This window comes from Periophthalmus magnuspinnatus, chromosome 16, assembly GCF_009829125.3.
Source record: "Periophthalmus magnuspinnatus isolate fPerMag1 chromosome 16, fPerMag1.2.pri, whole genome shotgun sequence".
In the NCBI taxonomy this organism is placed as follows: Eukaryota; Metazoa; Chordata; class Actinopteri; order Gobiiformes; family Gobiidae; genus Periophthalmus; species Periophthalmus magnuspinnatus.
The window spans coordinates 21,183,053-21,201,616 of NC_047141.1; the positions used below are offsets into that span (position 1 = coordinate 21,183,053).

An 18,564-nucleotide genomic window follows, 5' to 3' on the forward strand; every position below is an offset into this window, starting at 1 on the left:
AATGTGTGAAATGCCAAGCTGTTGAAGTTACTTCCAAATGAAAGTAAATCTTAAAATGGTAAAGAAATGATGCAGATGTTGCAGACACATGACAGATTGGGTCTTTCAAAGCAGGTAGAACATCTGTTTTACCTGCTTTCAATCAAGCAAACTGCTTACTATGTTTGCTGTGATGTCCAATTTTATGAATCACTGAATGTATGCAAATGTGCTGCACAGTGGTGGTCTCCCATTCTGTAGGTAATGTCAAATGCTAGCAGATGTAGCCATGGCTGTAGGAGGATGCGTGCAGCCTATCACTGCTGTCATTCAGATTAACAGATGCTATGAGCAATATAATTAAATCCTTTTGTTAATGAATCAAAATAATTGTGCTGTCTGTAGGGGGCAACCTATGCGCATTATGTATAAAGTAAGTCTTGATGTAGCAACCTTTTTGGCATTCATATAGTCAACTCTCTTTGGCTCTCAAGAACTGTTATGCTTCTGATGGCCAGCTTGTCGGAGCACATCCATAGAAGCATTTTGTTCTTTCACATACAGCTTGCTACTACATTGTCCAGACAGTATTTCACTATTCGTACTACCTACAGTGTTTTGAGAATGTGACTATAAAATGAACAGTCAAGCATCCAGTGGCATTTAAACCTGGATTAGTCAAGTTATAGAACTTGTTTAGACCAGATCTAAACCTTTGGTGGTGCTTGATGTGAGGATGTGGTTTGATGGCACCCTTGTAGAATCTTGCAGAAAAGTGGCTTTTAAACTTTTGCTGGTCCCCTAGGATTTTGATGAGCACTTGTTTAACCCCAGAAGGACCACACATTCTGTCTCTTTTGGGGGTTATTTTTCCATTATTATACAATACATTTTGTTAAAAATGTTTCTTGTCTTGTATTACTCATTAGGTTCACCATTTGACATAATTTTTTGTTATTGCAAAGAGAAGTTGCGTTGCTCCAACAACTTTCTGCCACTTTTGGTTAGTGCATTTGATATTCAGGCAGTGTCACCAGAACTCGGCAGCAGGTGGAGGTGTCCTGAAGGTAGAACAAAATTAGCCTACTCCTTTTCTGCCCCCACTTTCCGACTTTCTCCTTCTTTCTTATGTAGCTCACTGCAGGTACGAGCCGCCCACCTCCCTTCATACATTTTTCTTGTAAGCATCCACCAATTCTGCTTTTTTCCTCGAGTGCATGTCCTCATCCTGTCCTTTTATGCTTCCTTTCTGCTCCCTCTATCCTCAAATCCTCCGTCCTGGCCCTGACCATAGGAGGATTAATTAAGCAATATAGTCTAAGAGGACAGGATGTAAGAACCAAAACTGGTGTCTTGTCAGGATAATTGTGTCCCAGAAATAAAACATTCATTTTATGGAAATGGTGTAAAGGAAGCTACCAGGGATAGCGCTCCCTTGCACTGTGTGGGATGACTGTGGAATCAATGACAATGGAAAGGAAATTGAAAATTTTTAGTAATTATATTCTGCCTGCTCCTGGGGATTACCCACTATAGTGACCATGCTGACAAATCTAATATAAGATGCTCTTGAAATGGATGCTTAGCATCACCAGTTTCTCTGTGTCAGTGTAGACGTTTGTGGTTTTGCCCTGGGCTCTTTCTGCTGGCTGTCTTTGTCCTCCAAGCCAACTGGCCAAGAGAGGTGGTAGTGTCTGCCAGCCTCCGCCTGGGTGTCTTATTGGCCCTGACAACCCAACAGTTGTCAAACTGTTGAAACAAACAACTTTTAGGAGTACTTGTTTTCCAAAGTGTCCTAATTCAGTAATTGGTAAGTGTTTTTACACAAACCTTAACGAAAAGTGTGTGGTGTTGTCCGGACCAGGATATTTGACTTAAAGAATCTCAGACACCGAAGCATTTCCACTTTTAACAAGATGCTTAATTAAAAAGACAGAGAACCCAACTCTTGATTTATAAACAACCTGTAGTGATTAACTGCGTTGATTTGCGTGATTGGCATTCTCTTTTTAGTGTGTTTGTTGTTTTTGTCACTCCTGCTGCCACTGTTGGATTCAACTGTGCAAACCAATTAGTCACACAAACTTCCTATTGAAGTAAGTATGATTTGGCTGGAAGATTGAGAGAATACCTCGCTGTGAAGAACAAATAATCTGGCATCTGAAAGGATTAAATGAGTGGAACACAATTCTCAAGACTTAAATAAGGTCCGGTACTACTGGTGCTAACCTAATGAAGGATAGTTAATTGCCCTGTATAATGTGTGTGTTTTTAATTGTACATGCTACTATTTGTGTTTAGCTTCTTCTCCCTTTTGCTTAAAGGTGGAAAAGGTATGTGACACAAATCAGTCAGAGTAGAGATGAAGATGGTCATGGACCAGGGTAAACTCAATGTTTGATACTCTGGTCTGTGCAAACCATATTTTGCTCCACAAAGCACCGCACATATGAGCTTTTAAAAGTGCAACAAAATATATTAATTAGCTCAATTTAGATCCTTATTTGATATATAAAAATAATTATTGGATATTATGTGAAAAATAACTACTGTAATATATTGTTGTGTAGTATGTCCACTCTGCTTTATAATTGGGTTATTTTGAAAGTACACCTCAGCCTTGCATTCAGTTGACCCCTTCATCATTGTTGTCCTTCTACATCGGCTTTCTTCATTTTCCTAGAAGTACTTGTGTCTGCAACAGATGTTTTCATTATTTATATTCCCAACACCTTTTGTGATATCAATGAAGGCACATTTACAACAAAGACAGTCTGGCTCAAGAACGTGCCTTTGTACAACCCTGCATATTTAGTTTTAGTTTGTCAAAATTGTGAGAGACTTCCTTGTGAATACAACTGTTCAACTAATATCTTGCAGAAAACCCTTTTGGTAATAGTATTTTTAGGGACATTTCTGTTATCTTCTGAGTCTATGCAAAATGGTGAGAGCTAAAACCACCAACAAAACTAATTAACGACAATTACCTCAGCATTTTCCTGTGGTAGGGACCAAGGTTAGTCCTTCGTTTCCTGAGCAGTAATTGTCGTCTGTGGCAGACATTTTCACTGCAGGTTAATTGAAGTCAGGGGGATTAAAAATGCCTCCGCCATGATCTCTCATCTGCCTCCTGTAAATACACTATTCTGTATGCATACACGCGTTTATGTTTATGTATTTTAAAAATTGGCCTGCTCGTTTTCTGATAAGGTCTTCCTTGGGGTCAGGCTTTCAATAGATCACTCCACATGCCCCAAATGAGAAATTGATTCCCTCCCCTTTTCCTTGTTCTCGCCTATTAAGCCTAATTAAAAATCACTCGACATTCACCCTTAAAAGTACACATATAAACACTAAAGATGGTATTGTAGTTAAAGATATTGGGGGTCTGCAATTGTACATTTTATTCCCTGGTGACTTAAAAAATGCACCTACTCATTGTGTTTGCTGCTTGTGTCCCCAGTTGCTCACCTTTTCTTTATTCCTATCTTTATCTCTCCATCTAAGCTTCCCAGGGTTCGCTGTAGTGGAGATCTGAGGCAGGCTCTTAGCAGCTAGCAGCGCTCTGTCTGCCTTTGAATGCTCAGCCAGAGTTATAAATCAAGAGTGTGGGTCCCCCGGGTGCCGTCACCAGCGCCATCAGTTCCACTGTTTTATTCATCCGCTCCTTTGTCTCATCACGATTCTGGCCCACATTAAGTTTTGTGTGTGGCGGGGGCTGCCGTGTAAAAGAAGGGTCAGAATGCATTACCGTCGACGGCTGCTAATCCAGGTGGGCTGCAGGGAGTTACGGGGGGGGGTGAAAGGTAGCTGGAACAGCAAAAGTGACGTGACAGTCTAGAAAAATGAACGGCCCGGGATAGCAAGGCATGAGGAAGAAAAAGGGAAGAGCAGGCCAAAAGGACAGGAGATGATGGAGCTGAGGCGAAGTTATGAGCAAATATGAGAGCAACCAAGCAAAAGATTAAGAGTTAGCAGGAGCAGAGGGGAAGCAGCACAAGATGGACGGCAAAAGTAAATAGTTATGATGGAGATGCTAGGGCACAGAAACAGTTAACCAAACAGAGAGGAGCCTAGTTTGTATTGTAGAGTGAACCCTGCGAATGGTGAAATGACTATTAAAGCTATGGTGCTCCAACAATACTGTCCAATTGAGGTATTTTAATAACAGACTGTGTAAATATCAATTTGATATGGCTGATTGAAACCCCATATAGAGGAAAACTAGGACTTTCATATCAACCCCAATGCAATTGCTACTGCTGTCAAATGTTGGTTAATGCTGTTGACATAATTGCACTGTTGCTTTTTCATAAATTGTACAGAACAATGCAGTTCTACAGTGAGTAGGAATGTACATTTTCTTGCACTCCTTTCTTGTAGGAAGTAGTTGTTGTGGTTAAGCTGTTTCTTAAAGGTACAATATGTGTATTTGAAGGTTACTCATCACTTGTATGTTTCCATGGAAATGGAAACCATACATCTGAACATTCTCCATTGAAAATGGATACATTTTATGCCATAATGTGGTAGAGTATAGCCAACAGAGGCCCTCATCAAGGCCAAATAAGAGTCACGTTTGTGGAGATACAAGCCCGCTCACAGTAAGAACGTAGGTTTCATGTTTTTCAGTGCAATAGACAATCAAAATGAAAAAAAAGACATGCTTTCACTTTAGTATATTGGCCAAAAAAATACATTCTATGGCTTTAACACAGTCTAAAATGACACTAGATGTGTCATTTTAGACTACAACGCATTGTGAGATTAAACACAGAGCAAATAATCTAGTTACTAATGACCACACAATTATATAATAATAATGTTATATAATATATAATTATATAATAATTTATAAACATTTTGCCAAAGTTCTAAATGTGTGTCTTTACTGAAAGTGACAGATTGACCAAACTTTTTCACCCAGGTTCTTGTTTGGCACTACATGTACTCTCTCTGGTAGAGGAAAAAAAAAAAAAAAAAGAGGTATGTAAGAGATGAGGCAAAGTTTTTATATTAACCAGTTAACCATGAACACCCCTAACAGTGAGATGAGGTAATTTTGAATTCTTCTCATACAAAGCATGGGATTGTTATGTCCCAATATAGCTCAATCTGGACACTGGTCTAAAGCCCAATTGCGTCAAAAAGGGCATCTGCTGAAAAAGTCTTTGCCAAGTAACTATGTAAATCAGTCTGGAATCTAGTGGTTTGCTCTGGATGCTGTTTGTAATAAGGGAAGGAAAAAAGAAAGATTAAAAAAATGTCAGCATGGACATTGTAAGGCTTGGAAGATTTATATTTTCAGAGATTTGTTTATTTGCCCAACACATGTGCAACATTGGTGTCTGTTTGCAGTGGTTGTAAATAAAGGATAAAATCTCAAGCTTATAAAGGCTTCCACATTTCTCCTGTCACTCATACTGACATCCATAGAGTTGAGTTTCAGAAATGAGAGTCCCTTCTGCCAGCTACAGCCTGATTCACTTTCTTCCTCTGAGTGTGATTTGTCATTTCATATGTCAATCATCCTTTTATGTAGAGACCTACAGGTAGGCAAACCTGAACAGGACATTTCTGTACAGTGCATCTCATATGCTCAGACACAGGACTACTGTTGTCACTGAGATATGTCGTCATGCTATAAATTCAGTTGAACATGGTTTGTCAAGCCTGAAGCCACACAACATGCAGCGCATTTTTGTGATGTCAGTTGCAACTTTTGATATTGAGAGTAATATACTTCCTCATTCAGTCCTCCTTTTTTGTGTACATTATGACAACACAATAAGGCAGCCTTAAGGAGACTACTTTTCTGTAACAGCTCCCGGGTGTAGTCCATTTCTTCTAGTTATGCCATTTTTCCATCCCTTGGTTAAACTGTGCACTGGCATGCACATAAAGTAGATTTCTCCTTTTTTCTTCAGAAATTACCAAGCCACTGAGCACATGTGAGCAAACAAGCCGGCACACATCATTTCCCTCTCCATCATTTCCCCATTCACTCTATGAAAACAAAGCTGTGTGACAAGCAGCCCTGTCAACAGTGCATATGGTGAACTAGTCCAACCACAGCAGCTGCCTCGATCTGTGATGCGTTTGTGTGACTGTCTGCGCCTCTGCGCCTTGGGTTTTTTATGTGGACGCACGTGGCCACCAGACAGCCCAGCGCAGCCCATGGTTAACTAAGATTAATTGCACCTAATCCACTGTGCCAGGTGGAACACGGAGCATAAAAGGCACACACATTCCCATTATAGCCGCGCTACTGAAAATTAGTCCCGCGCCTCTCCTGACACCACAGCCCAGACCACAACTCGATACCACCATTTACTTCCCGACAAGTCCTACATTCATCACTGCTGCCGACTTCCGATTGACAAAACGCACAGACCAGCAAAATGGCACGACATGAAGACAAGATATCGGCCGTTTTACGCAGACACATCTGACCTTGAAACATGTGTGAAGATATTGTCCTTTTTCATAGTACATGGGGTCATTTTTTTCGAAGTACATGGGGTCATTTTTTTCGAAGTACATGGGGTCATTTTGATAAACCAAAAAATGTCATTTGGCAGCAGAATATAATGCAAATTTACATTGTTGATATAAAGTAAAGCATTTACAACAAAGCATTTATAACAAAATATGCTGCAAATACAAATGTGGCATGGTGTAAATAGGGCTGGGTACTGAAACTCAGTTCCAAGTAGGGACCGACCGAAAAGGTTCGGTAAGTACTAGGCACTGAACAGTGTTTTTTCAGTACATTTTTTGGTTCTTTGGCTTTAAATGCCAGTGTCACTTAGCAACAGCGCAGGTGCTCATGCATCATGACTGCACTCTGTAAAAATGTGAATGTAGTTTGTGCAATTCATTTATCCTACATGTGTCCAAATACTGCTCAGTGTATCATCTTACCAGTAAAAGAGAAGTTGCAACGTACTCAAAACACATGTCTCCAGTGCAGGGCCTTTACAGTGTCTCAACGTCAAAAATGTGTTTATATCTATATATCGATATACATTATATATTACATTAATATAATATAATTATAAAATATAACATACATCAATCTTCGTTTCTACAAATTAAAACAACAATAATTTTAGAATATGATCTTAATTAAAGTATGGACTATCAATATCAAAGATTATTTTTATACTTAATACCCATTTTAATGAACATTCTCACTGATACACTATTTTCTGTCACTTATTTTAACAGATCCATGGTCATGGGTGCCCGGCTGTCACGCTGTGTTGACATCATGCATGCAACTTCAATTGACCACTGCATTACTAAACAGGACTACAGTGACACCTACTGGCAACAGCCTTGTAATTTCTTATTAAAAGTAGGCTTTTTATATTTGACCCAGCAATACAAAATAATCAATCTATTTAGAAGAAACCTTAAGTGTTTCACTAAATGTTGGCCAACAATCTACAGCTTTGGACTTCACTTGACCATTAGCGCTTGCAGTCTTGTATGTATTCATGCTAACTAAACCTTTTGCATCGCCCGAGTTCTCATCATTTCTCGACATATTGACCCTTGGAAATCAATAGTCATGTCAGAGCTGAGCTTTGCCTTGTTGTACAGAGCATCTCCCCTTTAGAGGCAGCCCCAGTGCATTATGTGGTCCATTTAATGTGCTGGTCCAGCAAATTGCATTCAGAGATTAACACTTGTCTTTTGCCGTTTTCTTTGAGTTAAAGTGACTGTTCTCTTGTGTGGGTAATTGATAGCTTGTTAACATGGACTCTGCTGTTGTCTTGTAAAAGCACATTTTAATTCTGCTTTGAATATGTGGATGCGAGCTGTGTTTATTATCTGCAGCGTTAAGTGGTGCCTCAAAGCGACCATCACACTCTTAACCTGCAAGATGCTTACTCAGCTTCTTGATGCAGCCAATTAAGGCATTAGAGGCATGAAGCATACTTTATTTTATATACCTAAAGCATTATGTCAATTTTTCATATATAATTTAAGCACGTAAATGGCCAATATAAATGTATGTCTATGTTGTGGTCTCAGACAAGAGTTATGACAAAGCAGCAATAAACCAGCAGACGTTGTCCATCATGAATGTGGCATGTTTAAAAGCAACAAACCCATTAGGTGGGGATGCACAAATCTAGCTTTTTCTGTTCCGACACCGATGTCGACACCTTGGCTTTAAGTATCTGCCGATATCAGATTAACTAATACTAGAGTAGAGTAGACTGAAAATATAATGTATTACCTTTAAACACAAACAGTATAAGGTAAAACATGATCCAGATTTGTTTTGTAACGGAACAACTTTGTAAAAATAAATGTTTAATATAATGAGACATTTTGGGCCAACATTGGCCAGTCTTATTACATTTATAAAACAAAAAGGGATCTTGGAAGCAGATATCAGAGCCACCAAAATTCTTAATATCTGCGCCGATATGTGATACCAGTATTGTAACAGTGCATCCCTACTATTGGCTACTGTCAGATTAGCTTTCAGACTCTCTCATCTAAGGAATTTTGTGTTATAAAATGTTAAAGATAAAGAGCATTATGGTGGCTTAACATTTTTCTCATTTCTGGATTGTAGCTTCATAATCAATAGCCAATTAATGCTCTTTCTACTCCTCTCTACTCAGGCCAGTGGTGAACAACTTTGTGGGTCTTTTCAGCTGTTGTAGCTGGACTGTTCTTTTTTTAAGTATCTTCAAATTGAACCCAGACCTCTAAATAAATACTTCTCAAACTAAAATTCATTCAACTTATTTGAAATCCAAAATTTAATGATGATAAAATAAAGTGCAATATTTCATCAGCGTTATTACATCTAGTCAACGAATTTAATTCAGCTGGATTGAGATCTAAAGTTGAGACTAGTTTGTTTTTGAAGTCTTAAATTTCACCTGGAAAGCCCTGTGCACCTTATTATTCAGCTCAAACTACAAAAAGTATGGTTCGGGGCCAAGGCCACGTCTGCTTGTCAGGGTGTAGACTGAAATGCGTAGCGACCATGCTCTCATTCAGAGCTGCATATACGTGCACATCACACCACACTTGCTGGCTGCTGCAGGCCACAACATCTCAGTAAGGTCCAACAAAGTTCACCTCTCATGTCACTAAGCGTTAGAGTATAGACTATCTGTCCAGCCCACAGTGGAGCCACACGCATATATAATGTCTGCTTGATTATGATTCCTAACATTATGGCCCAAGGTGAAGAATATGCTGCTGGACAAACACACACATCCCCATAAACACTGGTTTGGGTTTTGAGTAGACTGAATACTGATCAGCACCCGCATGCTTACTCTGCCTCCATGATTTCACTGTTCACTCTGTTGCCACAGGGCATAGGCCACAGGCAAAAATGTGTAGATGCAATTCACAAAGCAAAAAAAAAAATGCCCAGTGTAGTTGTGCAAGTCTTGGCTATCAAAAGTATTCTAATCAAAATTAGATTAGATTTACACATGCCTTTGAAATCTTCCTAAAGATGTCTGCTTCTTCTGGCAGTTTGACTGACTGATTAAACCCACCTGTCAATTGGAGAACTGGAGTCATTGGAGACTGTGTTTGAGTATAGAGTTGCATTATACGAAAAGCTCTATCACAATATAATATTAGATTTACATTCAAATTTAAAATGTAGTAATTTTAAACTGAAATGCCGTGACATCATAAAATATTGGGGATTATGGCAATTTTGGCAGATTATTGGCTGATATTGTGAATGTTGGTTAACAATATATTCCATCGAACAAATGCCTTGTCTGTCTAGAGGTAGGCTAGTTGAGGGTTCGGTGAACTTGGGGCCGTTGTCCTTTTTATTTGAGGTTTGGTTTTACAAATGATCAAAAGCCTCTGTAGAAACCGATCCTCTGGTCTAACCTTGTACAAAAGCCACAGTTCTTATTCTCACCACTTCTGATCATGACACACCTTTTCCAGACCAGCACAGCACTTGGCTATGGCATTTCTGTCCAGTCTTTTACATTTCTCTAGTTCCACACTGGCTATATTGGTCTCTGTTACACATGCCCACTGTCCATTGTCCTCCCTGTCACAAACACACAGCAGAGTGGCACATCGCTGGGGGAATGGGCAGACTCATTCCCTGTCTGGCCTCGGGATCAGATTGATTGATCGCTGAGTCAGCTGGAGCAGAAGAAATGAACATGCTCCCACCTCTGCTTCTTGATGGTCTTGTTAAATTGAGTATTTTTTGGCTAATACTGCTGTTGCGTACACTGGATATCACCATCCATCTTGCAAACATTGGTAAAAACACCATTCTTCTAGGATATCCACAAATCATTAAATGACTTTCTACCAAGTTTTTTGTTGTCGTTGCAAATTCAAGATTGTGTGCCAATGTATGTCTGTCCTCAGTGCATCAGATTGTGTCTATTAGATACAATTGAAATGGAAACAGATGGTTGTATACTCGGCCAATCATGAAAAAGGAATTTTGCAATTATATTTACAAGTGAAGTGAAGAATTTCTAAACTTTCCTATGACTTTTCTAGTTGCAGGCCATAGATTTGAAAATATTGATACCAACGTAGTAAATATCAGTTAGCATTCACAACAGCAAGAGTAATTCACAGTATGGGTACCTGCTGAGAAATGGCATTCAAATGATTGTCTTGCTGTAGTCGTCTTGTCCTTTAACATAACAGCTCTGCCCAATGTTTTACCACAACTAGCCAGTTCACATTCTGGCTCTCACAGATGTGGGACTGCTCTCTCACCTCCAATTCTCTGGTTGTGTTGGTGGTTTATGAGCAAACAAGCCTGTGATCCCGTGGCATGTCTGAGGCTCTGTGGATCCTGTTCGATGTGAGCGGATGGCCTGGCTCCTCCTCTGTCTGACTCGGCCATCTAATTCTCAGTTTTGTTATCAGACCGTGAGCGCCCTCTTTCTTCACTATCTGTCTCTCTGACCTGTGTGTAGGGCCTTGTTTGGTCATGTTGCTATCTGCTTGAGTCTAAAAGGTTTTGAAAGAAACTTTTTATTGCTTGGAAACAAATCCATCTTTTTGCTCTGTGGAATTACAAGCAAATAGTCTGTGGTGTGTTGAATTGTCATAACAAAACATCTTAAGTTTGTATTGATTTTCTCATCAATTTTTTATAGCTCTTCATACTGAATGCCATTCCTTGGAAAATCTCTTCAGCAACCTTTTCATGACATTCAGCCCTTTTTGAAATGCTGCACTGATTAAGATGCACTTTCATACTGCTTTTATCCTTATATATTTCATGCACATGTAGAAACAACAGACCTTAACATAATTTTTCAGTTTTTCTTTTTCTTCATGGCTTATTGCTCTTTGCTTCTCCATCTGCGTGCTTCCTGTGTGGACTTCTTATCGCTTGTTTGCTCTGGCTGTTCAGTTGACCCAGTAGCACTGGGAAAACACTGCATCATAAAGAGCTTGAATTTATGTACAGCCTGCTCTGTCCTTTTTGATATTTTCATCCTTCCAAAATGCATTTTCTTTTAAAGATCTGTGTTTTTTCACAGTCTTGAAATGAACAGAAATGGAATGCAAGGACTGGCACAGATGACCCTAGGACATTGAAATTATTACAAAGTTCCACTAAATGCAGTGCAATCAAACGACATCCACAGTGCAGAGTGACAAAGGCAGGTATTATTGTTTGTTAAGATGGCTTTTGGTCAAATAAAAAAAAAACACACACACAACAATGGAACAACTACAAGTTTAACAATATGTGCAATGGATCATAAAGAATATCAGACATTTTTTAGATACTCTCGACATCTTATTATTCTCCTCACAAAGAAATACTGCAGATCTCAAGTACTCAATAGATGGCCTGTTTTAAAGAAGTACTTTCTTATTGAATAAGACCTTTGAGCTATCTGATTGTTTTTTTGCCCAAGTTGTCCGTCTCTGAAGCACAAGCCTTCAGCTTGTGCTTCAGAGACGGATCACTTTGTGCACAATTTCCCTGCTAATGATAGGGTGCTGGAGCATGTCCACGCATCAATGGCATTGGAGAGGTAAGCTTCCATACTGAGTGGCATTCCGTGTGAACATGGATACAGTAGTGTATTTTCCCATTGAAAAGTGTGTACTGACATGTGCTGCCAGCCCTGCTCTGGGCTACAACACACACAGTCACTGACATTCTCACTTTGTCTCAGTGTACTTTTCTGCTCTCTTTGCATGTTTAAAATGTTCCAACTGCTAATTTCCACAGATAAAAACTGGCTTCTTACATCGTTCTATAGTTCTTTGTCATTTCTTTATGGAGGTGGCAGTTATGACACCAATTTGAATTTCTGAGTTCCCAGCAGTAGAATGAGATTCTTACATACTTCAGTATTGTGGATCAGTCCAGTGTAACATAAAAACATAAATGCATTTTTTTTAATGATTATTTGTACAGTACACCTGCTTAGAATGGAATCGCTGAATTATGTGTTCTCAAAAATAGTAGCAAGTTTAAATTGTCTCTCAAGTGATTCATGCAACCTAGTTTGGATGTTAATAGTCAATGTTTATGCTGCACAGTCGTATATATTATTTTTTATTCTAAACATGTGTGATATGATGCATTTTTATTAAGTAAATTCATTCCCTATGAACAGTATCTTAGTCGATCCTAAAACCACATTTAGGCTGAACAAGTATTGAGGAATACAGGTTTTTGCATTTTGTATTTGACTCAGATCTAATTTGTATGGGTTTATTATGTCGCAGGACAGCTTCAGACACCACTCACACCTCCTCCTGATTTGGCCTGACATAGCTGTACAGTCTGAAGTCTCTTTATACATGGTCTGTTCCTTTTATCCATTGCCCTCTGCATTGTTCTATCCATCCAGCTTTCATTTGTCTCACTGACTGCGTCAATCACCAAATAAAAGGCAAGATTGAAGAGATAGATTAGATGTTCAGTCTTCCCTGAAAAGAGAAAGAAAAAAGAAGATACAGGCTATTTTTATTTGCTTGTCCTCTGCCTTCACAACAGTCCCCCATGCCAGATGTGTTTTTTAATTCCACAAGATGCTCTGTAAGTGCTGCCCTCCTTCCCACGCTGTACTCCTGCCACAGCCGAATGTTTAATTGTTGGTGCACTGTTGGCTTTTGTTTTGTTTTTTGCTACAGAAGCTGTGAAGCAAATCAGAGGGAGGGAAAATGTATTTGGACTTTTTCACTTTTTCCCCTCCATTTGAAACAGCATTAAACAAGTTTTCACTTTTAGCTAAGTGTGAAAAATGGTGCATTGCAGTTCACTGTGGAGGTAATATGTGTAACATGCGTCTCAATGTTTAAAATCTGCAACCTGAGATGCAAGCTCAACCTTGTATATTGAAGATATCTCTTATAGAGCGCCAATGGGTAAACACACTTTCATGTAAAGACTTTTGTAATTAAATTGACAGAAACATTGTTAATAAATCAAGGATTTGACCATGTATATGCCGTCTGAAGAGTGATGGGAAATATCTATAAAATATGTCAGAAAAAACCTGCATACCAATACCATATACTGGACAGGGCCAATAGAATGCATTATTTCAGGGGCTACCTGATTTATTTTCATGTAGTAAAGTTAATTACATTTGAACAGAAATGCTGTATTATGTTGTCTAGATCTAATTTATACAACATTTTTTATCCATCAAAAAGCAGGAAAAATACACTAGAAAAGTGAGGAATAACACACATACTGTCAACTACTTCTGTTTATCATGTTTTTTTAATAAGTTAAAATAAAGTACAGAGCCCTATTAGTTTTTGATGCTTGTTTACCATTTGCTCATTTTTATTAGTCCACATTCCAACATTCCTCCTATCTCTTTTCTGCCATAGCCATTGCCTGATTTGGTTTGTTCTTGTTAACAGGCGCAGCAGTACAAGGATGCGCTCTACAGTTTGGGGTCTAGGGGGCCACAGCTGCCCAATAAGGGCCTGATTTATCGGGCTCCCCACAGGAAGGCTGCACAAAGACGCTGCTCCGCTCACTTGTTTGTGCCGTTACTTACAGCTGACGAGGCAGGCTGCTGTGTATTCGCTGCCATGTGTCCTTAGGTGGTGTCTGGTGTAATGAAATGGCTCTCTTGCTAATGCATCTGGCCTTGTGTCCTGTAGCCAGGCCCTCTCTGTATTCATTCAGTCGTTTTTGTCTCCTCTGGGATAGGCCTGCTAAAATAATAGACAGGCTTGTAGTTGCAAGTGCCGTTTGTCTAGGAGAATGCCTTCACAGTTCCATCAAAGGCAGGATGAAACGTTTTCCTTCTTGTTGCTGTTTTTGACTGTGAATCTAGTTGTTTGTATAATCTTTGGTCTTCCTTGCCCACTGTGTTTGTACACATCTCACTTCCAGATGGATACCAAATAAAAATTAAAGTTAATTTTGTATTTAGCTTTGCTATCTAATTTTCTTGTTCTCTACCTCTTTTTCTCCTTTCAGTCCAATACCAGATGGAGATGATGCGTTCACTGCGTCATGTCAACATTGACCATCTGCATGTGGGCTGGTACCAGTCCACCTACTACGGCTCTTTTGTCAGCCGGGCACTGCTAGACTCCCAGTTCAGCTACCAGCATGCCATTGAAGAGTCTGTTGTGCTCATCTACGGTAAGTGGTGATCCCAGATAACATCTAAATTTAGCTGCATTGTATTATCAGATGTGAAACTCAACTGGATAGTTTTTTGCCAAATTGCAGCACCCAGGACAGTTAGCATAGATATTGGGGCAGCTTTTTAAGATTATTTCAGACTTATAACAGTCAGATACTGAAACTATCAAAGCATTATAAGATCAATTTCGCCTAAAATGTAATTTCCATTTAGTGCAGCACTAAACAATACAGATGGAAGGTTTCAGACACTTATAAACTGTTAGCTAATCACAAATGTTTATCATTGTTTAGGATTTTGTACTTAACTCACTGTTACCAAGCCATTGTCTCATTAATTTGCCCCTCTAAGATGTAATATGGTAGAAAAGTTTTCAAAGATGCGCCAACCACTGAGCCACTGTAACCCTAAAAATTGTTTCATAATCCACCATCGCTGTTCAGATATTCCCATACACCAGAGCTGACAGTGATATTTGATCAGTTATGTATATATCCTTTGAGATTTTACATTTGTTTACATTAGAAGTGAAGGGTAACACTGATTTTAGTTTTAAACCAATGCAAACCCTATCTGGCACAGCCCATGCCAGAGTTAGAATCAGTGCAGTTGTAGTACTTGTATGTATTTGCCATTCATCAACACACAGGATGCCTGTTGGTGGGACTGCCATACTTGCAGTAAGTAACCATGGTTAAATACAACATTGAGTAATTAATAAATGCACAGTTCCTCTTGAAAAAAGTCAATACACACATCTTGCAATGAGACAATGAAAATGCATATTATATATTATTATATTAAAGTTTATACTTTTTGTGTTTCAGTCTTTATACCCTAAATCTGAGTTATTTGTTCATTTCCATAGTGCCTTTGTAAAAGTATTGACACATGTGGAGGGACATTACTATGTGTAATTTAGAAATTCCTAAAAATATCAAACCAAAACACTGTACTAAGGCTTCCCTTGCAGAAAACAGTAACAGCTGCAAAGACATCCACTATACGTCATTTTTGTGTGGAGGAAATGCATAGGGCACATTCATTATATTAGAATAATGAAGCCGGATGTTGTTGTTTTTTCATGGCTGGTTTATCTCCAGATATTAAATCAGATACAAACTTAAGTGCTGATTCTCTGTTAGGTTTATGAAGTGAAAGCAGAAATGTAAATTCCCAGACACACTGACCTTAAATCAAGGTCTCTGATCTCAACAACTCCAGACGTGTAGGAGCAACTTAAGTACATGTTTATTATACCAAAACCTTGCATTTTATTTCAGAGCGGTGAAATACAGCCACACCTTTTGTATTCAAAATACAATATGAGGTACATTACTTGACTCAGCCTTCCATACTTATGTGCTAATACAGACTAGACCAGACTATAAGAGAAGATTTTGATCATAATTGAGATGATTATTTAAGCCAATATTTGCATAGTGAGTGGTGCATCAGCCTACTAAATGAAATGGAAAAAAAAAAAGCTCCACCCTCCACTCAACTCCAATCTCACAATCTTTTGCATGCGCAAAAATGTTGAGTTGGTCTGAATATTATATATTTTTCTCACTGTAATTTCTTCAAACATTGTTTGTTACAATTGCGATCAACAGATTACCGTAGTTTGATTTATTGCACAGCTATTTTGGACAACCTCAACATTATTTTCTAAATGCCTCTCTTCATGCAATATTGTTTTTTTTTCTAAAATCATAATGGAATGCCTGTGCAGCTCTAATGTGAGCAACCATTCTCCTCAAGCTCTTACACCAAAATCACTGCTGGCCTTGTCATGTCCTCCAATATTATGTAACACTACACTAATGACTTTTAACCATCTGAACATGAACCACTTAAATCTATTGTAAAGCAGGCTACTCAGTCTTTTCTCATTCTCGACAAGGGCCTCAATCAATAATGCTATGCTTAATGGATCAGAGCACCTCATAGAAATTGACATTATACCTAGTTAACATCAAAAGGGAATAATATTGATTCTTTTTGTTTTTCCTGTGTTACTATCAGCCTGGTCATTTTATTTGGATGGATCACTCAATCACATGGGCAACTATTGAGTTAATGGCTTCTGACCAATGATGACTCCAGATTAGAAAGTGCCATTAAAGCTAAGGGTTTGACCTCTTCATGAGATTTCCTGAATCGAGGTGAACAGTTGAAGAGGTCGTGAATGCATCTTTTTTGCACATGGATTATTTCACAGCAATTTAGTGTTCAGGAATGCTAAAAAATACCATGTACCAATATTTATGTGATTAGACTGTTCAAGTTTTTGCAGTGCATTATAAACCAACCAATGGGAGCAAAGTTAAATCAAGCTCTTTTTATTTGGCAATCCAGATGTTAATTAATGCTAATTCCTGTGTCGTACAGCTTAGCTCAGTGATTCTTAATCATAGGCTGCAGAAATTATAGAATACAGTCAATATGTGAATGGTGTCTGCTGGGGTGCTGAAGATAAGGAACTTCATACTTAATTTTGTTCTGAAAAGTTTGGGCCCCAAATAGAGGTGGGCACATTATTGAAATATCAATAATGCTGGATGATGGTATGCTACATCTTTCATAATATGACAGTACTTTTTTTTTAAATTTTAAATAGATTGTACTAAATATTTTAAAAACACTATTTTCTCTATCATGACTGACTGGAAAAGTTTCATTGCTCAAAAACTACTAAGGGTGCTAATGCTGTCTGCTAGCTGTGTGAAGGAGAGAGGGCTTCTCAGTCAGGGCTGGCTGCCACCAGTCAGTCTCCACAGGTATTGGCCAGCCTGAATTAAGAGCCACTGTCAATTGTCAATCTTTTGTGGGGCCGGTTTGGCGGTAGGAAAATGGCTTGTCTCGGAGGGCTGCAGGGGAGTGAATCAGTCAGTGGAATATCTGGTTGTGTGTAGTTCACTGCCTGTTAGCTCTGTATGCCTGCATTTTCTCTGTATCTGTCTGAAGTAACAAGCATTAGCAGCAGCTGGGCAACAGACATCCCCAGTGCCTCCAGGGTACAACACCTTTTAAAGTTGTGTGTTTAGTTTCCCGACATGAGCCTGAACACTGCCAGGGAAAGATGCTCCTCACTGGGAATAAATGTTTTCAATCTGTGGAAAGAGCAGCATTTCAATTAAGTGACAAAATCAATGTAGAGTGCCAGATAGGCTCAGCATGTTCCCGGTGCTGGTGCGATGACTTCTTCATCAGCACTTTTGATATCACGTTTGCTCTCCAGAGATGACATGCTCTGTGTTTCTGAGATCTCTAGTGTACGAGCTGTAAAACCTGATCCAAGATAGGCAAACTACAACACAAATTATTTTTGTAAAGAAACATGAACCCCAGTTTAGGAGATGAATGTATGAAATTAATGTGTTAATGTAATGTATTAATGTATCTTGATGAGATGAAATAACATCATTTTTCATTTACTTTAAATTTATTTTCAAGATTATGAGGCCAGCATAAAGGAGTAACCATAAATCCTCACATTTGTTATTCTTATGGTGTTTATTTGCATATATTACATACATTGACAATTACACATTATAACTTTTGTCTATGGACTAGGCAATATTGTTCCATTTGTCTAACACAGTTTACAGTGGGTCCAGAAAGTATTCAGACCACCTTAAATTTTTCACTCTGTTATATTGCAGCCATATGCTAAAATCATTTAAGTTAATTTTTTTCATTAATGTACACACGGCACTCCATATTGACAGAGAAACACAAAATTGTTGGAATTTTTGCAGAATTATTAAAAAAAAAAGAAAAAATATCACACGGTCATAAGTATTCAGACCCTTTGCTCAGTATTTAGTAGAAGCACCTTTTTGAGCTAATACAGCCATGAGTCTTTTTGGGAATGAGGCAACAAGTTTTTCACACCTGGATTTGGGGATCCTCTGCCATTCCTCTTTGCAGACCTTCTCCAGTTCTGTCA

The 18,564-nt window shown here is 38.7% G+C and overlaps 1 protein-coding gene across 1 annotated transcript in view; it reads left to right on the forward strand.

Moving 5' to 3' along the window:
* Window positions 1-18,564, forward strand: part of LOC117383751 (eukaryotic translation initiation factor 3 subunit H) — a 61,678-nt gene that overhangs the window by 12,078 nt on the left and 31,036 nt on the right. The window contains exon 3 of the mRNA XM_033980967.2: window positions 14,438-14,605. Within this exon, the coding sequence (XP_033836858.1) occupies window positions 14,438-14,605 (168 nt within the window). The remainder of the gene's footprint in view (window positions 1-14,437; window positions 14,606-18,564) is intronic.